Raw genomic sequence first — 26,163 nt, 5'->3', positions numbered from 1 at the left:
AATCCATAATAATAATGGTTTATTTTCTTTTTATCTAGAATAGTAATAAGAAGTGTAAAAGTACAGTATCTTAATATCCTCATGTTGGAGAATTCAAACTCTGACTTCTTTTGAATGATGACACACCAACAAGGAATGGGTTGCCTCGTAAATATTTTTTGTAAATGTTTTTGTTTAAAAAAACAAATAAAAGTGATTCAACTGCCGGTGTTCAGTTCCAAATTTCAAACTCAAAGGCCTGTGATGACTACAAATTAAGACACAAAATATACGAAGACCATGTTAGGATTTGTGGTACAATCTAATATCAATGTTTTCTACATAAAGTCCATTCATAGAATATAATAGATGAGATGTAGCAACTTAAACTTCACAATCTATTTTTTTTTCTTGTACAAATTTGATCTGTTTGATATAATATACAGTATAAGAGTACATACTTAAATTCGTCTGCCTACAAGCACATATACTGATTACGTTATTGGTATTATCAACATGGCCACAACAAATTGGAAATAAACATATACATGAGCTACCCATGGAGTATGTACAAGGTTAGTAAACAGCACTTCATGTGCAATAATAATATGAAGCTTTGTCACGCAATTATTGAACTGCTTTTGAATCTTATGATGTTGGTTTACCTCTAAAGCTTGGTTCCCACTAGAGACGCAACGCAACGACGTAGACGCAACGCAAACGAGTTGACCAATGACAAGCGACAGTCGGATAAATCCATCCCTGTTGCGTTACATCGTTGTGTTGCGTCTCTAGTGGGAACCAAGCATAAGTTAAAAACGTCTATTTCTTTACAGAGATAACGAACATTATTAACTGATATTAACAGCAAATAGTAAATATTATGTTGCAGTTAACTTGTAAAAAACCTCATTACTGCAGTTACTGGGGTGTACAACATTGGTTCAAAAGCAGACATAATTTCTGTTACAACAGCACATGCAACATGCATTCTTGAAAATGTTATACTTTACAAATATCATCCACTAAAACATACTCATAACTGTTCTTAACTTTTGATTAATCCACAAGTTTTGAGTAATTAGTGAATACATTTCAAATAGTCTGTCATATTTTGATTTAAATATTTTGCAATTTTTTATTTTGTTATTTTTAACTAATTATTTTTGTGAGACCAAAATCTAAAACTATAACCAGTTCCCTCATACAAAAACTTAATTAAATGCTAGGCTAACTGTGATAAAAATTAACAAATACATTTTATATTTATATATATTTATATACCTGTACTAGCATATATACTGTTCTTTATTACATCATTGATTATTAAACCACCTTCCAAAAATCTGCATAAACGAGAAAATTGTTTAATCTGCAAGTCCAAAACAAATCACATTTCATTTATTGTTTGCTCAACTTATTTAGCATTTAATGTTTCCTTACAAAATCATTAGATGACATTTACATAATTATCCATGACTTACTTAAAATATATTTAATCGGCAACATCTAAAAGCTTATGAAAAAAAAAAAGACTTAAGAGTATATATAAATATTACTGCAGTAGTATACGGTAGCCTTAACAAACTTTTTACGTACATACTTTGAGTTTTTCAAAAAGGAGCAAACATCAATGTATGGTCACAAGAATACAAAGGAAATCTCAATTAAGCAAATCAATATTATTACACACCACTTTATCCCACCAATTTATTTTGTATTATTAATAAGAAATATTTATATAATATGCTTCAGAGTTTAAATAAGAAATTACAAAAAAACACCAATTGTCCGCTGATTTTTAAAATAAAAAATTAAATAGTAATTTGCCTGTGCAAAAATATCATCACATTGTGATTGTCAACTGAACATTAAATGACAAAAACCACCCACTTACACTCAATAATGTACAACATGCCTACCTACCATTGATAATGTTCTATTTATAGTATCACTACAAACATTCTTTTACAATTTAACATAAGGATTAATACAGAAATAATAATATTTGATTATGTCTGATGAGTTGATTATTGTCTTTTAACTACTCCCACCTACCTATATAAACTTATAGTACAAATACAGTAGTTATGTTGTGATAACCAGGATTACTACACCATCAATTAACACTGCGATATTGAAGTGCTTTAAAAACAAGAATCAAATATGTATCATATTGAAATACACAAAAAAGGAGGAAAGATACCAGACATAAGGTGACATAAAAACACATTGTAGGAAAGATGAAAAAGAGAAAGAAAAACATAGGGGTATAAAAATAAAAGTTGGATTGGGGTGGGTTGGGGAGGGGAAAGGGTAAACTAGATAATATACTACTTTGTGGATACAAATGTTAGCTTTGTTTTATAACACATTATTTCCCGTTTGGAGTGCCTGCGGACTAGCTTAATTATTAATAAATTGTGAATGAAACAGTTGGGCTGGTTCGTTCTTCGGATTCTTTTTTGCTAAATAAAAAAAAGAAGTAGATTTTAGTATAATAACACACAATAGTACCTACATAGTGTTGATAATATTGAAGCAAGTAAAACAGTTTCAACAAACACACCTTTGATCACCAGGGAAGAATATTTATTTTCCTCAATTTGAAATTTAGCATGAAATGCTTAGTGTAAATAACTTTAGCAAAACACTTTTTGTATTTTAAATTAAAAGATTGTAAAAAGTTATAATGTTACCTCTTGCCAAGAAAATATCATTGACATTCATTGCTGTTTTAGCTGATGTTTCCAATCAACAGTAAGCTATTGTCATCTGCATATGCTTGAGCTTCCTATACATGTATAAAAATACAGACGTTATGTATAGGTAAATAATGCAATTATTTGTACCATTGCACTCTTACACATTCATTATTTGTATAATATTTTATGTCACCTAGTAGGTCTATATGTTATGGCCTGTCACTCCAATTTTTAGTTGTTCTTTTTTATTTTATTTTTTCAGGGATTACTTTTATTTTATGTGAAGCGCATCAGCATGCGCTCTAAAAGTCACAATTTAACATTTTTATTATTATTAGTATTATTACATATTGTAAAAAATGAATATATCATCATCACAAGATACTATGAAGACGGAACAATAAATAACATACCTGTTCCATTAAGCTGTTTTCTAACATGGAAACACTCGTCAAGTCAACGCCCTTCAGACCTTTTTTTTTCTTGCAGCACATCTTAAAAATACATATGCAGCAACATAACAGTTTTAGGCCTAATAATAGGGCAGCTATGGAAGCTACTACTGCAAACACAGGTACTAGCGGAACAAAACCAAATATAAAAGAACTTTAATTAAAAAAGGAATTTAAAGTGAGAAAACATAAGCCATGAGAATTTAAGTTATATATTCATAGTGGAAAGGGGATCAGTACTTTTTATCATAAACATATTAACATTAAACTTTGTACACAATTTTATTTACACAAACATCTTATAAAAATCAAAATATTGTGAGCATAGGAAATATTTTTTTTAAAGGCACCCATCAACCCAAACTTTTTCAAATATTATTATATGACTTACTTCCAAATTTTTCACTGAGAGAATTGAGAGCCTCATTTGAGAGGTTTGCAAGTTCACTTGGATTAGATGCTGTGGTAGGTATGGCGGCGTCTCCGGAGTTGCCCGCTATTTCGACATCAACGCTAGCTCCTGTTTTGGATGTCATTGTAACAGATATCTCGAAAAAAAAATCAAAATTATGTAAAAAAAAACAAAAGTTATTTTATTTATTTTATTTTATTTTATTAATTTCGGCAATAAACATGAAATAATAATTACAAAACAAAGAAAGAAATATATATATATATATATATCTGAAGTAGCCTACAAGACACGAAGCCGATGAGAGACAATAGCATTAAACAAAACGCTGTCACCGGTAAGGTATGTCTCTCCAACACAAAAATTATAAAAAAACAAGAATATATATACTATAATAACATAGACATTTCACAAGATTAAAAAAATGATTGAAAAAGTTAAAAGTTTCTCTCCGACATTTAAAATATTGCTTTAGAGATAATTTAAAATTAATAAATGAACCATTAACAAAAATATCGCGAATCTCATTGGGTATGGAATTCCAAGTTCTAGTGAAGCTGGTCGGGATGAAAAATTTTGACATATCATTACTGAAGCAAAGATGCTTGAAAGTGAGGGTATCATGACGATTATTAACTATGAATAAATTATAAATAATAGATCTTTGATGATAAAGTAAAACATTGCAAACAAATAGAACAGTATAACAATCTCTAATGGCGATTGTGGATGAGATATTAAGAGTGTCTAGTCTAGTTAAAACTATTATATTGGTTCATTAAAATATGAGTCATTCTATCGTCAATTAAAGATGAAAAAATCTCATTAAAGAAAGATTGCTAATTAGAATTTCCAATCAACTTCTGCAACCTAAATGGAATAATCCAATTGATTTTCAATGGATGTAAATATTCACCTGATGTATAATAAAACAAATCAATAAGATCTATACAATAAACACACATTGCGAAATAGTCACGCTACAGCTACAGTTAGTATTTAATTGATTGTATAACTAATACATTCAATAAGAATATTCAACAACATGGCAATGATGCACTTTTTTTTTATAAAAGAAACCATGGCCAAGAAAACTGAAAGTACAGTATCTTCATATCCCCATGATGGAGAAATAAAAAACTCTGCCTTCTGCTGACCAGCAAGGAATGGCTTGTTCGTAACTCTAAATTTAATGAATGGTTCAAAGCAAACAAACTTGTCCTAAATGTAAATAAAACTATAATTATGTTATTTTCACAACACAAAAAATCGTAATACCGAGACAAAATATTCCCACAAAAATTAATGGTACAAACCTAAAAATATTATAAAAAATTACTTTCTTACGGTATTATTAGGCCTATAAACGAAAATTTAAGCTGGAAACTCCACATCAAATATGTATGTAATAAGATTGATAAGGGCATTGGTATCATCTGCAAAGTTAAAATATTTTTCCTGTGCACATACTAATAATTCTATATAACGCAGTTATCTTGCCACATCTTCAATAAGGAAACATTGAATGGGGAAATGAACACCCAACACATAAAACTACATAAGTTACCAAAATTAAGAGTTAGAATAATAACGAACTCGAGAGATATGCTAGATTCACGTCCCTTATTTATTTAAACAATTTAACCTAGGTTAAGTTACAGGCAATATATTTTATCACTCAATATCATCTCTGACAATTACCCCCTACCTTTTTGGTGTATTGTTGGGTGTTGTTGTAAAACAAGGCCAACATCCATAAGTCGCGTGCTAAAACGCATAGTGATACCGGACCGACAGACAGACCGCCGACATAGTGAACTATAGAGTCGCGTCCACGCGACTAAAAACAATGGTAAATTGTAATTTGAATTGAATTACAAAAGAGGAAAATACGTCTTACCTGTGTGAAATCCCTATTGCAACAAACTCACCTCTTAACAGGATAAATAACTATCTGCAATTCGTTGAAAGAAATGTTATGTAAATCGTTGTTGTGAATTATAACATCTGGAAGACATTGTGCATGATATATTTTGAACAATATGAAGTGTGTTCATCCATCAATGCTAAAGATTATGTTAATCATTATGACGTTGTAAAAACGTTGAAAGACATCATGGGCGTTGATTTTACCATTGACGTTGTTTATATTTCGAATTGAATTTAGTTACGAAATAAAATGCATCATCATAGTAAAATTTAATGTGTTTACACATTTATTTTATTGTTAATTATTTTTTGTAAATGTTTATGTTTCAAAAAACAAATAGAAATTATTCAACCGCCGCTGTTCAGTTCCAAATTTCAAACTCAAAGTCCTGTGATCTATATATAAATTTACGTAAGGGCAAAATTCGGTAAATCGCGCGTTATTTCTAGAATGTTTACTCGATGGTATATAAAGTTGGTTAGAATCTCGGTACTGATTTTAACCACCTGATGTAACCCTGTGTACTAATTAAATTTAGTTAGATAATTACTTATTGACAATTAAAACGAATTTAGGTTCAACGATTTTTCCCAAATAGGGGTTTTTTTCGATCGTGGTATACACTGTCTAATGGATGTCCTCATGAAAAATACCTGCACACAATAATACGAGGATACTTCGCATTTTCCTATCTTCTCCTAGGATAATTGTTTTTAATAGCTGAAAACCGGTTGAACAGCTCGAGTACAGTATCATAATGTTGAAGACAGGCCGATTTTCTTTAAAAAATACTATTTTGATAGATTTAATATACGTTTATACAAATGTATTGATTTGCGATGAATGGAACATTCCAATCTCTGTGTCGTTCCACAAGTGTCTATTCCCTCAGGCGTCGTAAAGGAAAGTACTGTATACTCATCTATATATAAATTATGGTTAATTCTGACATAGGCGAGCACAATGCAAAAACTTTGGTACAAATCTCCGCCTTGGATACCTACCTTATCTATCTGAGATGTACCGCGAAACGTAGATTTGATAACATTAGTGTTCACGCCGACGCTATTGTTCCATATTTCTATCTTAGGAAGATATTATAAAGAGTTTTTTATCAAAATTTATGATTTCAACATTTGTTTTTCATTTCAATTTCAATTCTTCCCGGTCAAAGTAATTTCCGGGTTTAAGATAAGTTCACCTTGCAACAACCTGGTTTCAAATATTTTCTCTCTTTTATACACAAGGGAGCAGTTAAAATAATAGATTTGACCCTAAAGGTGACTGGAAACAGGCACTTTCCATCAATCAATACAGTGTCCCTTTGGAAGACGAAAAATATGTCAGAATTAACCATAATTTATATATAGATACCGCGCGTGTGTGAAGGTACAGTAGTTAAATAATAGGAATTATACTGCAAATTAATAAAGATCAAATTAAATATACGCCATAAAGAATCAGAATATATTGTGGGGAATAGTATTATAAAATTACATAGGGAGATTTGATGATAAGACATTTTTCGAGTGAAATCCCGATAGCTGAGTTTTATTGAGTAAGCTTGCAGGAATAACTGTAGGCTATCTTCCTGTGTCCCATTAGGACCAAGATGTCTGCCCATGTTGCAAGCCGTAATGTCTTCTTTCTTGGGCCCACTCTGTCACGGCAGTTAGTTTCAAAAGATGATTAAATTAAATAATGTATTAATAATTGTTAGGATGGTATTCATTTGAATAAATGCCTCTCCAATAAAACATCACTTTGAATAATAACCCCCCCCCCCCCAACCCAACTATCTAATAAACGTCCATCCACATATTTATAATAACACAATTATACTATTTGTAGTAGAATTCACCGCACTGTTATCTACAATTTACCAAGCATTTGTTATTCTTCTTTAGCACTTTTCATATCTATTAGAGGATTTCATTTGATTATAAATGTTACCATATTATTAAAACTAAAAAATTTAACATATATCCCTCGAATAAGCACCTCCCTCAAATGACCTCCGCCTCTCCAAAGGGCCCTACCAAACAATAAAAACTATACTTTAAAATGTTATTAATCATCTTAAACACTGTGATACAAAGTAGTTTAGTTTTACGAATGTCAAGCATTTTCAATAATGGTAACCGACAGAAAACGTATAAGGAGAACATTATCATTCCGAGAACCATCGTCTACACTTCCTAGAGGGGGAGCGAGCGAAGCGAGCTCACCCTCTAGTGACTACAAATTAAGACACAAAATATACGAAGACCATGTTTGGATTTGTGGTACAATTTAATATCAATGTTTTCTACAAGTCCATTCATAGAATATAATAGATGAGATGTAGCAACTTAAACTTCACAATCTATTTTTTTTCTTGTACAAATTTGATCTGTTATATAATATACAGTATAAGAGTACATACTTAAATCCGTCTGCCTACAAGCACATACACTGATTACATCATTGGTATTATCAACATGGCCACAACAAATTGGAAATAAACATATACATGAGCTACCCATGGAGTATGTACAAGGTTAGTAAACAGCACTAATAATAATAATAATAATAATAATAATAATAATATGAAGCTTTGTCACGCAATTATTGAACTGCTTTTGAATCTTATGATGTTGGTTCACCTCTAAAGCTTGGTTCCCACTAGAGACGCAACGCAACGACGTAGACGCAACGCAAACGAGTTGACCAATGACAAGCGACAGTCGAATAAATCCATACCTTGTGATTGGTCAAATCTTTAACGTTGCGTTACATCGTTGTGTTGCGTCTCTAGTGGGAACCAAGCATTTCTATTTCTTTACAGAGATAACGAACATTATTAACTGATATTAACAGCAAATAGTAAATATTATGTTGCAGTTAACTTTTAAAAAACCTCATTACTGCAGTTACTGGGGTGTACAACATTGGTTCAAAAGCAGACATAATTTCTGTTACAACAGCACATGCAACATGCATTCTTGGAAATGTTATACGGTACTTTACAAATATCATCCACTAAAACATACTCATAACTGTTCTTAACTTTTGATTAATCCACAAGTTTTGAGTAATTAGTGAATACATTTCAAATAGTCTGTCATATTTTGATTTAAATATTTTGCAATTTTTTATTTTGTTATTTTTAACTAATTATTTTTGTGAGACCAAAATCTAAAACTATAACCAGTTCCCTCATACAAAAACTTAATTAAATGCTAGGCTAATTGTGATAAAAATTAACAAATACATTTTATATTTATATATATTTATATACCTGTGTACTAGCATATATACTGTTCTTTATTACATCATTGATTATTAAACCACCTTCCAAAAATCTGCATAAACACATTGAAGGGTCACATTAGGTTAAACTTAAGAAAATTGTTTAATCTGCAAGTCCAAAACAAATCACATTTCATTTATTGTTTGCTCAACTTATTTAGCATTTAATGTTTCCTTACAAAATCATTAGATGACATTTACATAATTATCCATGACTTACTTAAAATATATTTAATCGGCAACATCTAAAAGCTTATGAAAAAAAAAGACTTAAGAGTATAATAAATATTACTGCAGTAGTATACGGTAGCTTTAACAAACCTTTTACGTACATACTTTGATTTTTTTTCAAAAAGGAGCAAACATCAATGTATGGTCACAAGAATACAAAGGAAATCTCAATTAAGCAAATCAATATTATTACACACCACTTTATCCCACCAAATTATTTTGTATTATTAATAAGAAATATTTATATAATATGCTTCAGAGTTTAAATGGGAAATTACAAAAAAAAACAATTGTCCGCTGATTTTTGAAATAAAAAATTAAATAGTAATTTGCCTGTGCAAAAATATCATAATTCACATTGTGGTTGTCAACTGAACATTAAATGACAAAAACCACCCACTTACAGTCAATAATGTACAACATGCCTACCTACCATTGATAATGTTCTATTTATAGTATCACTACAAACATTCTTTTACAATTTAACATAAGGATTAATACAGAAATAATAATATTTGATTATGTCTGATGAGTTGATTATTGTCTTTTAACTACTCCCACCCACCTATATAAACTTATAGTACAAATACAGTAGTTATGTTGTGATAACCAGGATTACTACACCATCAATTAACACTGTGATATTGAAGTGCTTTAAAAACAAGAATCAAATATGTATCATATTGAAATACACAAAAAAGGAGGACAGATACCAGACACAAGGTGACATAAAAACACATTGTAGGAAAGATGAAAAAGAGAAAGAAAAACATAGGGGTATAAAAATAAAAGTTGGATTGGGGTTGTGGGTTGGGGGGGGGGGGGGATGTTTAAACTAGTCAATAGACTACTTTGTGGATACAAATGTTAGCTTTGTTTTATAGGGTTGATAACACATTATTTCCCGTTTGGAGTGCCTGCGGACTAGCTTAATTGTTAATAAATTGTGAATGAAACAGTTGGGCTTTTCATTTAGCACAACATGAACCTGAAGATTGTCCCCCCCTCTCATCAGGTATCACCACCGGGCCGCCTTGTCTTTGGCCTCCGGCTTGACCGCCAGCTGGTTCGTTCTTCGGAAGCTTTTTTGCTAAATAAAAAAAAGTAGATTTTAGTATAATAAACAATAGTACCTACATAGTGTTGAAGCAAGTAAAACAGTTTCAATAAACAGTCATCCATATTTATTTTCCTCAATTTGAAATTTAGCATGAAATGCTTAGTATGAATAACTGTATATTTAAAAGTTGAAAAGCAAAACATTCTGCTTTCAAATTAAAAGATTGAAAAATGTATAATCTCACCTATTGCCAAGAAAATATCATTGACATTCATTGCTGTTTTAGCTGATGTTTCCATAAACAGTAAGCTATTGTCATCTGCATATGCTTGAGCTTCCTATACATGGATAACAAAAAAACAGACATTATGTATAGGTAAATAATGCAATTATTTGTACCATTGCACTCTTACACATTCATTATTTGTATAATATTTTATGTACACAATTTATTTCAGCCATATTAAATTTAGTACATATCAACATAAAATGAGACACATTTATAAAAAATTACATTTCAATCAACTGAGAAGATCAACAAATATTTACACAAGAACAAACTTTAATATCTGTTAATATTGTTAGAAATTAACTAACAACATTAACAAATAATATTTGTTGCATTAAAACATTAACATGTAATGTTGTAATGTAATTTTATTGCCTTTACATTTTATACATATATAATGCATATGATATTTTGTTATGAATTTTAACCTTTATACTGTCAAATGTTACGGTTTCAGCCTTTTGGCTATTTGTAGCATTCTTCGTCTTTTTGGGACAATAAAATATATCTGAAAAAAATTCACTTGAAAAAAAAAACATCTGATATTTGTTTATGCATTTTAACTTTTGTATTATAAAATGTTTCCGCCTTCTGGCTATTTGTAGCATTGTTCATCTTTTTACCTGAAATAACCTGTTTTGATAAATTATGGAAAAAAAAGGGAAAAAATTAATTTAAAAAAGGAAATCATTAATGCTTCTTTCATTACTACAACTTTCATACACAGACACAAAATAAATGAAAATATACTAACATCAAATTCTACCATTCTTTTATTAGCTAAATCTGCTTTGTTTCCAGCAAGGGCTATGACTATGTTTGGGCTGGCTTGACGTTGAAGTTCTTTTATCCAGGTTTTTGCTCTTCCAAAAGTATCCTGAAATCACAAAGTGACATGATAGTTTTTTTTTTTACGTAGAATGCACTTATGCTGGAGAAACTTAATTCCATCATACAGTATCATCATACAGTATCATCATACAGTATAATAATTATTATACAGTAGAAAAAAGGAAACCATAATTATATCATTAACAGTTACTGTAGTATTACTGTGTTTAATGTTTATATGCTCAAATATAAAAGAGCATACAGTACAGTACTAAACAATTTTCATTTATTTAGTAATAATTAATACCCAAACATTTCATAGAACAATAATCTTTTATGATTTTTAATTTTAAGTTTAATGGCCTGCGGAAGGAGAGATTTCAACCAGTATACTATTATACCACATTCAGTTAATACAAAAATGACACTGCAGAATAATTAGACCCTTCTTATCTACACAGTCTACTAGTTATCTTCTTATCCATGGTGTTTAGTTACTGTATGTTTATTTATTTATTAAACCACACACATAAAAATTAAAAATGCTGGGAAGGGGGAAGCTTACAAAAAATACACTGCTGTTACTCTTGAACAAGACTACTCCCTAGCTCTAGTTTGTTTTTCTGGTGAAAAAAGGCAAAAAACCACTATTTTATGAGCTTACTTGATTTGTAATGTCATAAACAACGATAGCTGCCTGGGCACCTCTGTAGTACATAGGGGCTAGGCTATGATACCTTTCTTGGCCTGCTGTGTCCCAGATTTCAAACTTAACAGTTGTGTCATCTAGACAAACCGTCTGTGTTAAGAAGGCAGCTGGAACAAAGTGAACATCAAAAGTAATGATTATAAATTGATTTTACTCCACAAATGTTGTTCAAAACTGCAGTTTATTATATATAATCAAGGTTTATTATATATATTATAATCAAGGTTTATTATATATAATCAAGGTTTATTTATTCAATCAAAGAAATCATACCGGCAGCCAAAGGCTGAAATTATTACAATTTTACAGATATAAAAAATTTAAAATTAATGTACATTATATGAATCAAACATTAAAAAATATGTAACATCTAGAAAAAAAATGCTTATTTATGTTTGAAATAAATAATACAAAGCATTTTTTAATAGAGCATCCTTTACAAAGTCTTTAAACAATGAAATGAACAATTCATAGCAAGTAGTCATTTAGTCAATACTTCTCTGTAAATGTTTATTATTCAACCTTTGACCCTGCAAACAAACCAGGAAGTTGTTTAGACGTTTATTTTACCTCAAACTTCATGTAACATTGTTCAAATTTAAAAAAAAGTTCATTCAGTTTACTACATGATTACTAGACATTTCCCCTGAACTGAAAGGAAAGACACTAATTATAAATAAAATAGTTTTTTTTCTTGGCATGATTTAACAGCATACAAGCTTCTGTGCACACAATGTGGTATTCTTTCCATTGGTTAATTTTTTTTCATAACTAACTGTGAAGAAATGCATTTAGTGTACCTTTAATTTACCTACTAGTTTTTATTATTATATTTTACAATCATTTAAACAAATATGCCCATACTTGAAGGGGTTGAATCCTAAGAAAGTTTGATTTTTTTAAGAAAAAATTTCAGTGAAAATATCTAGGTCAGTTACTTTCTTCTGACCTGAGTTTGGGGATTATACTTTGAAAATATCAAACAAATAGATTGTGAAAGGTCATCTGTCAATATAATTTGAAATGAAAAGAAAGCACTTAAGACAAACAGATGTAGCATAGAGTGTCTCTAAGTTGCTCACTTTTAAGCTAGAAACTGAGAACTTGATAAGCAGCAGCCTGAAAAATTAACATCATTGAACATGGACATTAATTTTATATTAATTTATAGATAGATATTCACAAGACCATACCTCCAATTGTAGATTCTTGATATTCATGAAACTGCCCTTTTACAAATCTCAACACAAGACTACTTTTACCTACAGCCGATTCACCAAGAAGGACAAGTTTAAATTGACATATCTTGCCCTGGGTACCATTTGGACGCTGTGCTCCGCCTCGGCTTGCCATTATTTATGTTAGAGTATTGTTGTATTGTTTGAAGTGTTTTAAGTTGGCAACTGATGCCCACGTTAATCTTAAGATAGTCTGGTACTAGTTTTTACACTTTTTAAATTTCTGTGGAGATAAAACAATACAAGAATGAACTGTAAATGGCGATACTGTACATCTTCATCAACATGATAATTATAATCTGCATTATTTCTTAAATCAAGGATGAAAACCCACTGTATTTGGACTGATATACAAAAAGATTGGGATGCAATAATGAATGAATTTTAAGTGCTTTGGGACAATCTGTTCATCAACATTAACAGTAAAGATTGAAAAATAATTAAGAATGGGTTGAAATCAAACTTTCATTTTAAGTTTAGCTTAATTGCCTTACAGTTACTATTTTTCATTTGGAATCTAATAAATTTGACAACAATGATCGATATAAACAATACACAGGGTTTTTTTATTTCTTGATCAGTTTTCTAGGGAAAATCCGAGTACTGTTCTTTTTAATACACTAAACAATTAACCAAGTCTAATGAAATTTAAGATTGTTGAGGTGGTGGTACGGTGTGACATGTTGGCAATAAATACCATAGTATAGTAATTAATAAATATTTATTAATAACTGTTGGAAGGAAACTTAAACAAAAAAATAAATTGTAAAACAAATCATATAACAGAACAAGTAAATAATCACTATTTATTTCTACCCCACGCAACCCACATGAAGCATGCAAGATGGTAAATCACGACCTAGCTGGGCGCTTCCTCATTGAAATTGTTTAAAAAATCAGGCTCGCAGCTCCGATCCTGCTCACACACGTACGCACTGTAATGCTTCTGTTGACATACGCCATGTTGGATCGGCATGACGCATACAAAACTAGCCTAAAAAGCTGTTTAATAATTAACTAAAAGAAAAGAACAACTACTTAAGTAGTCTTACGGTCATTAAATATTTCCATAGCAAAAACTTATACAACTGGTTATGTCTATCTCGCGAATATACCCACAATTGTGAATTTTATTTTCAAGAACATGAAAAACACCACCCCAAGTATCTCTCGTGACCTGAAAACTGGCTTAAAAAATAGAAAAACCATTCAACAAAAATAGAAATATGACAACTATACCAATTATTCCAGTCATAATTTTTCATTCCAAATAAAAAAGAAAGACTTATATTTTTCTTAGAATGGGGTTTTCAAAATATAAAATGAATATTTGTCGCCAATTTTTCAACAAATACTTACCAAAAACATAAATATTATTATCGCAGTTTTGCTGTGTCTAAAAACTCCCGAAGTATTACGTCAAAAGTTATGGAACGCCAACATGACCATAATTGGTTTGGGTCACGTCATCTCGGTGTGTCTATGGGATGCGCAACAGAACTCGGTCCCCACAGTATGTGTTATGGAAATTATGAGTCGGGATGGGTCAGAATAGGCCTAATCGAGTTTGATTTGTTGGAAATTCAATTCCTTTTTATTTACTATATTGCCGATACTATTAGAATTTATTAAAATTCGGGGTCTGTTGGGTCAGAATAGGCCTAATCGAGTTTGATTTTGTTTAGCAATTTAATTCAATTTTTCTTATTACCGACACTTTCTGTTTATCAATACCAGCATTAAGTAATTATTATATTTAATCCATGATTTAACATAGCATAGCATAACATATCCTAGGCTAATGAAGGTTTTATGTTTCGGTTTGAAAACGCACCACAACAACCGAGATTCGAACCCGGACCTTCTGCAGACGTCCTAACAATTAGACCACTGGGACTGACAGTGATCAAATGTGCGCATTCAATTCCTTGCGGGAAAGTGCATGTCAATTGTACCCACGCGCAACAGAGATCAGAGCCATATATGGCTCGTTTTTCCGCCGGGAAGTATCGAATTTGCACAATACACAATGAAGGCCAAAGTCCCAGTGGTATAATGGTTAGATAGGCTGCAGAAGGTTCCTATAGTTTGAATCTTGATTCGGGCGCCTTTTAGTGATCACCGAGCGGTTTATTAATTCTATGCCTGTCATTCCTATTTGAAAAAAGGGCCACCTTTCCTAAGGGCTGCTCCTCAACATTATAATTTCTGTAATTTGGATATAATTGAATTTTTCCCTTTGCCCCTCAAGCTAGCTAGCTTTTGTTGAAGTGTGCCACTGATTAAAAAAAGTGCGGTGTTAATAAATTAATATAATATTTAATGTTTGGTCAAATGAATAAAATAAATAAATTTTCTTTAGTTTTCTTTATTTCTAATTAACCATACAATTTTAACAATTTACAGTACATTATGTTCTATATCAGGGCCGGCAACCAAGAACACAAGTCATTTTGTCTTATTTCTCAAAAGGCGCGTCATACGCATTGCTTAACCTTTTAAACAAGAGTTTGTTTATATTAGGTATATTAAATTAACTATATTAAAAACTGTTTGCATCCAAAAATTATGTATTAAATATTATTTAATATAATGTTATTTTTAATATAATAGAGTATAAAATATCTATTATTAGTGTACATAAAATATAGCAGTAAAAATACAATGATATAAAAATAGTCTGCTCAGAAATATCCCTCGCTGCTTAGCAACGACCTCCTACAAACAAAAAGGAAATCTGAGAAGGAATCCAATCAACATAACGCACGACAGCCTCGTCGTCCCTGACCGTAAAAGAGGAGTGGGAACATTTTGTTTTAATTTAATATTTTAGGTTGTTATTAACATAATGGAAAGGGAACGTTATAGCGCACAATCAAGAGGAACAACTGCAGCTGCAATTGGCAGTAATGGAGGAAAATTCACCGACAGAAATCCAGATATGATTACGGTAATAATTGTCACCTCCTTCCTTTCGATACGATAGGCCTAGGCCTAGCTAAGGCTAGGCCCTACTAGGCTAGCCTGGGGGCTAGCCTAGCCAAGGCTTATCTGTTGTTGTAGGCTACTGTATCTATAGAGTGAACAAAAAAGAGTGAAACTAGGGCCTATTAGTATTATAAAACACATCACATGTGTTTGGGTATGTTGCTTCGTCAATACCACAATAATAAAACTATACACAAAGATGTGCTATAACTAACTTTAATAACAACTCAAGTCAAACGAACAATATGGCGGTCTACTAAAGAGATTGCTAGTCTCTTGGTTTAGTTCCTTAACTACGATAAAAGACTACAACGTAAAATACTCACCATTGTAATAGTCTTTGTATGATAATAATAAGTGAGTAGTAATAATATAGGTTTAGTTTCCGTCGTCGACTTCTCAAGTGTCCCTAACGTACTTGACGTTCCAAGATACACACGGCGGAGCGCGTCCAGGTGTTTAGAGCGACGCGCTCCGCTTAAGCATCTGTGTAGCGGCACTACATTCCTCCTTGTTTTATTTCTTTTGTCTTCCCTCTTGTTCTTCTACACACGTACTTGCTCTTTCTTTCTTTTCTTCCACTTCATTTTTCTTCTTTTTTTTTTCTTTTTTTTAAACACAACAATAACACAACATACATACATAGAATTCCAGAAAAAGAAACTACCAAGAACCCGATAAGAATTTTGTTTAAAAAAATGAACTAATTGGAATTAATTTTAAAATTACTTTAAATAAATTTTCATTAATTTGGTCTTGGATTTTTTTTTTGTTTTTTTTTTTTTTAACCTATTCATAGGCAAACTGGGCGTGGAAGTGGAGGTTTTCCAAGAATCCCTCCAACATCCTAACCGCCGCTGCCCTCAGCTGGCCACTTCCCGGCTGAGCCAAACGCTCCACCACCTCCCGATTGGCATTGAATGCCGACCGCAGAGCAACTCTGTCGGCCCGCCTTAACTGGCATAACAGTGGCGTGGGTGAATGGATGTTGTTTTCCACGTTCGGTTGCCACCGTGCTTGGCGTGATGATGGTCCGGTCCGTTGACGTAGTGGTCCAGCTGGCTTGGGAAATCGACGGCGTCTGGGCTCCGCCGAGGTAGGCCTACCATACCTCTGGCACAGCTCCACAAATGCCCCCTTATTATCCCTAGTGGCTCTCGCCACCAGGAAAAGGAGACACCGAGTGTGGAGCAGACCCAGCGGTGACACTAACGGCGATAGAGTGTTCGACTCGGGCATCTCGAGCCCCGCCGCCTCGCCCATCGACTCCATCATCTTCCTTAGAGATTTGGTGAAGAAGAATCCAGGCTGGATTCTCCCCTCGGCGTTGAAAAGTGCTACCGCCTTGGTGACACTCCCGCCGCACTCCGGAACGAGTTTCACTAACTCCTGGATGAAACTCCAGCGCCGAGATGAGGTGGTCGACGATACCTCCGGCGATGTTTCCGTCATGAATGGCGGTATGTGGTGCGCCAGGTGTTGTTTTGGGTTTTCGGGCACCCGGCCACATCCTGCCACTGGACACAGGAATGCCCGACGTGACCGTTTACCCGATTCCATCTGACCGCCTTCAGGATGAGGTCTTTTGTTGTCTTTCGACCGTTTGTCGGCCTTTCTCTGAGATTTAACTTTTGGTACCGCCCCAGCACTAGGTGGAACAGCACTGGTCGCCGTACCAACGAGACGGACGTCTCGGCACGCAAAGTCCGACTCCTTACTTCCTGGAGTTCGCCATACCTTCACGGCTGGCGCGGCGGGAAGCAACTCTTTACGAAAAATGGAGGGGGACTTTGGCCTCTCCGGCGATCCTGCCAAGACCTCTGGCGTCTCTCTGCCCTCAACTACTGGCGGATCTGGGTCCCCGACCTCCATCGCCACATCATCTTCTTCCAATCCAGTAGGTGAAGGTGGAGACTTTCGTTTCGCAGCTGGTTTGCCCAACGGCGGGAAGTCTTCCACCTGCAGCAGGAACAATTCCTCCTCCACCGTTACTCGATCGGAAGTAGTGCAGTTATCCATCTGTAAAACATTAAGAGGCAAAACACAAGTTTAGTACAAGATAGTATTTCTACCCCTCGATTACAAATTGTTGGGACGAAAACTCTGGCGCCTGTAACAAATAGTGATCATCGTTTCCGCCAGAGGAGTTCCAACATCTCTTCAGAGCTAGTTACCGAGTTATTTGTGATGTCACTGCCGTGAAGAATGTACAACGTAAGTAGTACATGGCTGCTTTCCCCTTCTTACCTAAGTGAAAAGCCTCCTTCTTCTCCGCCAGGTTCCATCCACTAATTCGGGCATACCCCTCAAATCTATCCCAGAAAATGTACCAGTCATTTTGACCGAAAAATTCCAGGTTTCTCTGAGGGCGGAAAAGTAGTCTTTTCCGACGCTCACCTCGCCATTCTTCATTATGACCGTATCAACCACGCAAGTGGTCCCTATCCACATAATGAACTCAGCGCGGATCACGTCCGAAACTTCCGCCATTACTCTCTCTTCGGACGTACTCGTTCGTATTGTCCTCATTACCGCGATCTCGATCATTGTAATCGAAACCTCGACAATCAGTCCGAACTTGACCGACATCGTCCGAGTAGCGTTTATAGCGATTACCGTCGATGTACCCCTGTGGCGACATTCCCATTCTACGACCTCGATTAGGATACCGTCGTTCGGACTCTCGATCTGTTGCGTCCCCCTTGACGATTTATTGATCGCCAAGGAACTCGACCGCGTTCCATAGGCACAAACCTATTGGACTCGCCGCCAGCTCGTTCATCGAAACGCATGTTGTCATCGCCCGGATAATGAGAGTCGCGATTTCAGATATCCCCATTAGGAGTACCGTAGTTGGAACAGGAATTAAACCACCTATCCGTGGTTACATTCGACACAGAGTTAACGTCAGGAATAACTGCTCCTCCTTCCCGTTAAAACTAATCGACGCATTCTTTGAAGTCACCTGATTATTAGGATTAACTTCAAGATCAGACCCTTCAAAGACCTCGTCAGTACTATCCTTTTATGATTTTCGCCGATGTCGGCGCATTATTATTTTTTTTTTTAACAGAGCCGGTGCTTTCTTCGTTATAAGCAAACACCGAATAAAGCACGTAGTTGATGCCATAGCTATCTAGATCCGCAACTCATGTTACGTCTCCCGATCGCGTGCAAGAACTCGTTCCGACCTCGAATCATTGCCCTCAGTCTTCTTACATTGAGCGAACTAGTTTACCATAAAACTCGCCCTTCTTCTAGTATACTCGTTCAGAATTACCGAGTTATACTGTGACTGAACTAAATTTACCGTTGGAATCTTTCGATTGAATTAGTCACCAATGAATACAGTAGACACATTTAGAAAGAACACACAGAACAATATCACAATGTAAGCTAATAATAAATTCTTTATAATCTCAAATAAATGTCCACTTCATTGATTCCTAAAACAACTACAACCCAACAGTAAATAACTGCGTAATAATAGAATTCTGAGCATTCGCCAGAGCGTACCGGCGTGCGTATAACTAAAACTCACATCCACATCCTAAAAATAGTATTCTAAAAATAGGATGTTTCCGTAAAGTAAATAGCCAATCAGAACTATTAGTACATAGAATTCTTTCATTGCTCAACCAATCAGAGTACGCACGTAACCGCGTCATCATCGCTTGCATTTTCATTCCCTGGATAGTGCACAGCTCGCGCTGCACGACCCTCTCAGGTAGCGACTATGCGAATGCAATGATATGATTGGTTGCTGTAGCCTAGCCAATCGTATGATGTCCAAGAACTGCGCGGCAGTTTGTTCGAATGGAATAAGACCTGGATGAGATCTGAAACAATATCGAAAAACTATCGCCCAAGACTCGGAGGATCTAGGCCTAATACAATTGACCAGTATATTTTCAACCATCTTCCCTCTAATGAAATTTTTTTTTTTTTCAAAAAAGGCAAAGGTTTAATTTATTTTTGCGGTTCATGATAAACTAATAAAATAAATAAATAAATTCTTCCAACACTGCCGACTTCCAGTGAAGGAACGACGTAAACAACTGGCCCACTAATATGATAACTAATACTTCCTAGCCTAACCTAATCGTATATTTTCCGAAATCGGACATGAAACACGGGCCATGTCGTTTCGTTCTGGAATCACGAGTCCAGCGGGTTAACATACAAAACCCATTCACGTCACGAGCGTGAACATTCATGTCACGAGCATGAAATTCATGTCACGAGCATGAATAATAATATTCTTATACTACAGTTTCATCTAGTATAGGCCAATCGTTCATTCGTCGAATATTAAATATAAAAAATAAAAATAATAAATCCTAATCTACTATTCATCCCCAACTCTCGGAGAGAACATGAACTTATAAGAAACATTCACGTTCTTATCCTCGAGACGGTGATGAATTGGCGAGGGCCGATACATTGAATGTAAATATAAACAACGCACGTCCAGATTCGCGTATTTTCGGCGTCATATTTCGCCAGAAAAATATCGCGTTTAATTTTAATCCTCGTCGCCAATAAAGAGATTGCTAGTCTCTTGGTTTAGTTCCTTAACTACGATAAAAGACTACAACGTAAAATACTCACCATTGTAATAGTCTTTGTATGATAATAATAAGTGAGTAGTAATAATATAGGTTTAGTTTCCGTCGTCGACTTCTCAAGTGTCCCTAACGTACTTGACGTTCCAAGATACACACGGCGGAGCGCGTCCAGGTGTTTAGAGCGACGCGCTCCGCTTAAGCATCTGTGTAGCGGCACTACACTACGCACGTTGTTTCTCTTTCTCTCCAACTACCTACGTCATACGTATGGGCGGCCTTAAGGGCCTCACACCTCCCCTTAGATCCAAAGTGCTTATGGCCATTTTGGATCTTCAATCAATCTTGCAGGGGCCTTAATGGTGCTGCGCATATACCTATGCCTTTTGGGCAGGTCCACTGGTACAAAGCCAATAGATTGCGGCGTACGTTTACGTATAAAGCGTCGGTTTCTAACTAACACCCTTCCCCCCGATGTTTTGATGAAGTATCTCCTGTTTGGTTTTATATCAATTATTGTTCCGTAAATGTTAAACAGTTTATCTAAATGATTATATACTGCAACATGGTTATGAAGCTTTAAATCTGACAGTTCTTTGGTGTGAAGGTCAAAGTATTGTTTCTCTTTCACCTTCCCCTTTTCCAAGATGATTTGGGCTTCCTTAATATCTTTCTGGAAGTCGGCATTAAAGGCGCGATGGTGCGTTGGTAGTGTATCCTGAATAGGTCGTCCAAATAACTTTATAGCAGGAGATAATCCATCTTTCCTACATGGAATATTTCTGTAGTGCAAGAGCGCTTTTGCTAACTGTTCTTTGTCTGGTAATGTATGATTTGAAGATGATGAGCGGATAAGCTTTTTCATGGATTTGACTGTAGCTTCAGCTTTCCCATTAGATTGTTGGTGATAAGGTGAGCTGTATTTTATGGTGAACTGCCAGTTATTAGCGAACTGTTTAAAACCATTGGAGGTGAATTGTGGTCCTCCGTCGCACCAAAATACTTCAGGTACACCAACATTACAGAATATGTCCCTTAGCTTTTCAGTCGTAGCTGCTGTAGTAGTATTCTTACCCATATCTTCAATAATTGGCCAGTCAGTTAGGCAATCAACCACGATCAGATAATTTCTACCATTCACAAAGGCAAAATCTGCTGCAAGTTGCTGGAAGGGTCTGGTTGGTTGGGGTTTCTGAATCAGTGGTTCTCTGGGATTGACAGGTAAGTTATCCTGACAAAACTTACAGTTTGAAGTCATGTTCTCGATATCTCGATCAATGTTCGGCCAATATAAAATCATACGGGCCCTGTCTTGAGCTCTTCGAATTCCAGGATGTGCATGATGAAGCTTGTCTAACATGATTGGTCGAAGGGCCTCTGGAACAAATAGTCTGCATCCATATACAAGAAGGTCTTGTTCAACTGACAATTCAGCTCGAATACACCAGTATTTCTTTAGATTATCAGGCATACTCGTCTTCGTTGCTGGGAAGTCATCTGTAGATACCATTTGTTTCAGTGTCTGATATTCATTGTCATCATTTGCGGCCTTCAATATTTCGAGCAATCTGGCATTATCAGCGTCCACACTGTCCGTGGCTGCTCGAATGGCAGCCAATGTAGGTATTGGACTAGATTCTTGACCGTTGAATGCTAATTGTTCAGCTAATTCATCTGTACTCGAAGGATTCGCATGTGGGTAACGTGACAGTGCGTCTGCTGCGTAGTTGTCTTTGCCTTTAACCCACTGTGCAGTGAAGTTGTATCGAGACATTCTAGTTTTAAGTCGTTGTAATCTGACGTTGACGATTTCATCTAATCTATGAGTGTTCAATATAGGAATAAGCGGATGATGATCAGTGACTATTTGAAAATGGTGTAATCCATCTAAAAACATATAGCATTTCTGTGCTGCCCAAGCAACGGCTAACATTTCAAGTTCTATCACTGCGTATCTGCTTTCTGCATCTGTCAGATATCGCGAACCGGCCTGTACTGTTTTCCACTCATCACCATCATGTCTTTGAGATAGAATATAGCCAATGCCATGTCTGCAGGCATCAGTGGTCAATCTCGTTGGCTTTTTTAAGTCAAAAAACGCCATTGTGGGTGCTATAGAAAGTTCATTCTTAACGTTATCAAAAGCTTGATCATGAACAGCATTCCACATGAATTCGTTCTTTTCAGATAGCAAGGGTCGTAGTGGAGTCATCAGCTCTGCGATCTTACTAGTCGAGGAGGCAAGTTGGTTTACAAGTCCACTAAATACCCTCAAATCTGATCTGGAACTGGGCTTTGGAAATTTACTGATCGCTTCCATGGTTTTAGGACCGATCGAATATCCATTACGTGATAAGGTGAAACCTGCAAAGGCAACTGTAGTTTTACATAACTGTACCTTATCAGTTGACAGCGCAATATGGTGTTGTTGACATCTCTTGAGATATTCTGTAACCACTTTCTGATGCTCTTGTCTGGTTTTACTGAAAATAACCACGTCGTCGACTATGCGTCTATGATTAGTTAAACCTTGAAGCGCCTCATCCATTCGACGATTATAATGGTCCGAAATAGATGTGATACCGTATGGTGCTCGCAAATATTTATACCGTCCGAAGGGAGTTATGAACGTTGTATAAGATTGGCTCTGTTTCTCTAATGGAATTTGGTGATATCCTTTCAGCGCATCGATTACAGTAAAGAACTGAGCATCGGATGCAGCAATATCTGCTACAGCTTCCTGTGGAGTAGTATGAGGATAATACTCGCGTTTTACACTTTTATTTAGTTGAGATAAGTCAACACACATTCTGATTTTTTCAGTGTCCTTCTTTGGTGCAATGACGATTGGAGCACACCAATTGGAATGTTCAGTAGTCTTGACAATGATGCCTTGGCGTTCAAGCGTTTCGAGCTCTGCTTTCAGCTTATCATTGTAGGCATACGGTATCTTTCGTGGGGTGCTAACACAAAATTGTTTAGCATCATCTGCTATCTTGATTGTGAATTTTTCACCAGGCATCGAGCGAATTATACCATCAAACACTTCTGGAAATTCCTTGGACAAGTTAGTCAGATTGAAACGTGGCGCAGCAATCGGACTAATGTTAGTAACTGATGCAACGTTTGCGTGACACAGTGGCTCAGGGTAAGCTGGTGAGAGAAATCCCAACTGCTTTGATGCATTCCATGATAAAATAATGTCATCGATGTCATCAGAAAAATAAATTGTAACACTCACGCAACGTTCGTCGGTTGAAACGATTAGTGGTAATTTTCCTGCAATCTGAATTCTGCTACCTTCGACAGTTTCAGGTCGTATTTTGCAAGGGATGAGATTCTCTACGTGGTCATTAATTTGTTCGAGCAGTGATGTAGGAGCGAGGCAAATATCTGAACCGGAATCAGGAAGAGCAAGAGCGTCTACGGCATGTTCCCTGTGTGTTATCATTACTGTGGTTCGAGGTGCATGTGTAAACTGATCGTACTGACTGCACGTATTGATCCGTATCGCTCCATTTTGGGGCTTAGAGCGGCATACGGTTGAAAAATGTCCGCGTTTCCTACACGTATTACACGTAGCATCTGCAGCGGGGCAGTGCTGTCTTCCACGTTGGTGGACCTTGCCACAGTAGTTACATTTATCATTATTACTAGAAGATGGTTGTTGCTTACCCTGCTGCTTATTAATATGCTGCTTTTCTGGTTTTTTACTGTGATGTTTTCTCATATTATTGGACTTTCTTACAGCCGCAGTAGTGCTTGTCTGGTCTAGGCTTAGCTGTTGAGGATTTATTTCATCCCTTTGTCGTTTAGCGGCCTCTAATGCACGTACCGTTGATATGGTTTTGGTCAAATCCAATTTGTCAATCGCTAAGAGTTTTTCAACAATTGTATTATCAGAGAGTCCCTCGATGATTTGATCTCTTATGGCATTCTTAGCACATTGATCATTACAGAAGTTGCATTCGCGTACAAGGTCGCGTAGGCTAACAAGGTAGTCGTCAAATTCTTCGCCAGGTTTTTGTACCCTGGATCGAAACTTTTTCCGTTCAACGGATTCGTTCAGTTGACCTTGAATATGCGTTTCCAACGCCGTAATAATGTCCGTGGGTGACTTGAGCTGAGCCTGAGTAAGGCCTAGGTTCATTAAAATCTTCATAGTGTCAACAGAAAGGCTCAAACTGAGCACGTTTACCTGTGCTTGGTTGGGCTGTTGATCAAGTTCAGTGACAGCAATGTACGCTTCCCATTGAGTTTTCCATACACGAAACTCCGACAGTCTGTCGCTCGCTAAATCTAGCTTGGGAGGCTGAACTTTGATTGCTCGCAGCGCCATGTTTGGGTATGTTGCTTCGTCAATACCACAATAATAAAACTATACACAAAGATGTGCTATAACTAACTTTAATAACAACTCAAGTCAAACGAACAATATGGCGGTCTACGCACGTAATTGTTTCTCTTTCTCTCCAACTACCTACGTCATACGTATGGGCGGCCTTAAGGGCCTCACAACATGCATGACTCGCACTCACTCACCCACAGTGTCAGAAGTCCACCAATCAATTTCAATAGTAGTAGAGTCTGCTGAGTGTGTTTGCGGTGATCCTGTCTTCTAGCCTACTAGTATCAGTAGGCCTAGCCTCTAGGCTAGAGGCTAGGTATAGGCCCTAGGCCTAGCCTAGGCCAGCCTATTTATATGATCAGTGAAAAATTTCATTTTAAAATTTTGTTTAGCAATATTGCTAATCAAACTGATTTTTACGGTCAGTCTAATTACCGAAAACAACCGAAAACAACCATAAACAACTGAAAACAACCATAAACAACCGAAAACAAACCGAAAACAAAATAACAATATCTAAATACCGAAAACAAATTTGATGCAGCTACTATATTATATACTACTAGCAGCAGCTAGAGCGACGAATAGTATGAGAACTGTCAAAAGAACATTCAAAAATATTGACAAAGAAAGTTTTCAGGTCATGTACAAGGCATACATCCGTCCACATATGGAATACTGTATACAGTCCTGGTCTCCTTACTATAACAAAGACAAAGAAATCTTGGAGAAGGTGCAGAGAAGAGCTACAAAGATGGTCAAGTCAATAAGTGATCTACCATATGAAAAAAGGTTAGAATATCTTGATCTTCAACCATTAGAGACAAGAAGACTACGAGGAGATTTGATTGAAGCTTTCAAAATTTTGAAAGGCTTTGAGGATATTGACCCAAAAGATTTATTTAAATTGTCTCACAACATCAGAACCAGGGGACACAGCTTAAAACTATATCGTCCAAAACTTAGAGGAAATCTTATGTGCAGGGTCAACTTTTTTACCATCAGAGTCATACATCACTGGAATTCTCTGCCTGAATATGTAATACAAGCCTCTTCAGTGAACATCTTTAAGTCTAGACTTGACAACTATTTTCGGCTAGAAATGGAATCTAATAGGCACTAGCCTAAACTATTT

The 26,163-nt window shown here is 35.4% G+C and overlaps 3 protein-coding genes across 5 annotated transcripts in view; 1 reads left to right on the top strand and 2 right to left on the bottom strand.

The window, feature by feature from the left end:
- Positions 1–271: 271 nt before the first annotated feature.
- LOC140039940 (uncharacterized) lies at positions 272–5,535 on the bottom strand. 2 transcript variants are annotated; one of them, XM_072085536.1, is made up of 5 exons: positions 5,257–5,365; positions 3,528–3,684; positions 3,098–3,261; positions 2,679–2,773; positions 272–2,447 (listed from the first exon to the last, which is right to left on the bottom strand). In XM_072085536.1, exons 1-4 carry the CDS (start codon positions 5,299–5,301, stop codon positions 2,717–2,719), a joined length of 423 nt encoding a protein of 140 aa, XP_071941637.1. In that variant the 5' UTR covers positions 5,302–5,365; the 3' UTR covers positions 272–2,447; positions 2,679–2,716. The 2 variants fall into 2 exon arrangements, with proteins under 2 accessions (XP_071941637.1, XP_071941638.1); XM_072085537.1 differs by lacking the exon at positions 5,257–5,365 and adding an exon at positions 5,449–5,535 and having other exon boundaries at positions 273–2,447.
- A 2,208-nt stretch (positions 5,536–7,743) lies between these two features.
- Positions 7,744–14,556, bottom strand: LOC140041138 (ras-related protein Rab-5C-like). Of its 2 annotated transcripts, none has more exons than XM_072087554.1 (6): positions 14,487–14,556; positions 13,083–13,350; positions 11,845–11,996; positions 11,104–11,226; positions 10,305–10,398; positions 7,744–10,090 (listed from the first exon to the last, which is right to left on the bottom strand). In XM_072087554.1, the coding sequence occupies exons 2-6, from the start codon at positions 13,240–13,242 to the stop codon at positions 9,969–9,971; spliced, it is 651 nt and encodes a 216-aa protein (XP_071943655.1). In that variant the 5' UTR covers positions 13,243–13,350; positions 14,487–14,556; the 3' UTR covers positions 7,744–9,968. The 2 variants fall into 2 exon arrangements, with proteins under 2 accessions (XP_071943655.1, XP_071943656.1); XM_072087555.1 differs by lacking the exon at positions 14,487–14,556 and adding an exon at positions 14,180–14,307.
- A 1,330-nt stretch (positions 14,557–15,886) lies between these two features.
- The window catches only part of LOC140041136 (EF-hand domain-containing family member B-like), a 31,291-nt gene continuing 21,014 nt past the window's right edge, over positions 15,887–26,163 (top strand). The window contains exon 1 of the mRNA XM_072087552.1: positions 15,887–16,077. Coding sequence (XP_071943653.1) covers positions 15,976–16,077 — 102 coding nt within the window. The 5' untranslated portion in view covers positions 15,887–15,975. The remainder of the gene's footprint in view (positions 16,078–26,163) is intronic.

Source organism: Antedon mediterranea, chromosome 2 (assembly GCF_964355755.1).
Source record: "Antedon mediterranea chromosome 2, ecAntMedi1.1, whole genome shotgun sequence".
Taxonomy (NCBI): Eukaryota; Metazoa; Echinodermata; class Crinoidea; order Comatulida; family Antedonidae; genus Antedon; species Antedon mediterranea.
The sequence above is the reverse complement of the archived record's forward strand: the minus strand, read 5'-3'. Positions and strand labels throughout refer to the sequence as shown.

Excerpts from the sequence above, each read along its gene's own strand:
- LOC140041138 (XM_072087554.1), bottom strand. The coding sequence starts at position 13,242 with ATGGCAAGCCGAGGCGGAGCACAGCGTCCAAATGGTACCCAGGGCAAG. Across the intron at positions 10,399-11,103 it reads AAAGAATGGTAGAATTTGAT|GAAGCTCAAGCATATGCAGA; the intron begins GTTAGTATATTT and ends ATCCATGTATAG. Across the intron at positions 10,091-10,304 it reads TGATATTTTCTTGGCAATAG|CAAAAAAGCTTCCGAAGAAC; the intron begins GTGAGATTATAC and ends TTTTTTATTTAG.
- LOC140039940 (XM_072085536.1), bottom strand. The coding sequence starts at position 5,301 with ATGTTGGCCTTGTTTTACAACAACACCCAACAATACACCAAAAAG. Across the intron at positions 3,262-3,527 it reads TCTCAGTGAAAAATTTGGAA|TACCTGTGTTTGCAGTAGTA; the intron begins GTAAGTCATATA and ends TTGTTCCGCTAG. Across the intron at positions 2,774-3,097 it reads AAAACAGCTTAATGGAACAG|GAAGCTCAAGCATATGCAGA; the intron begins GTATGTTATTTA and ends ATACATGTATAG.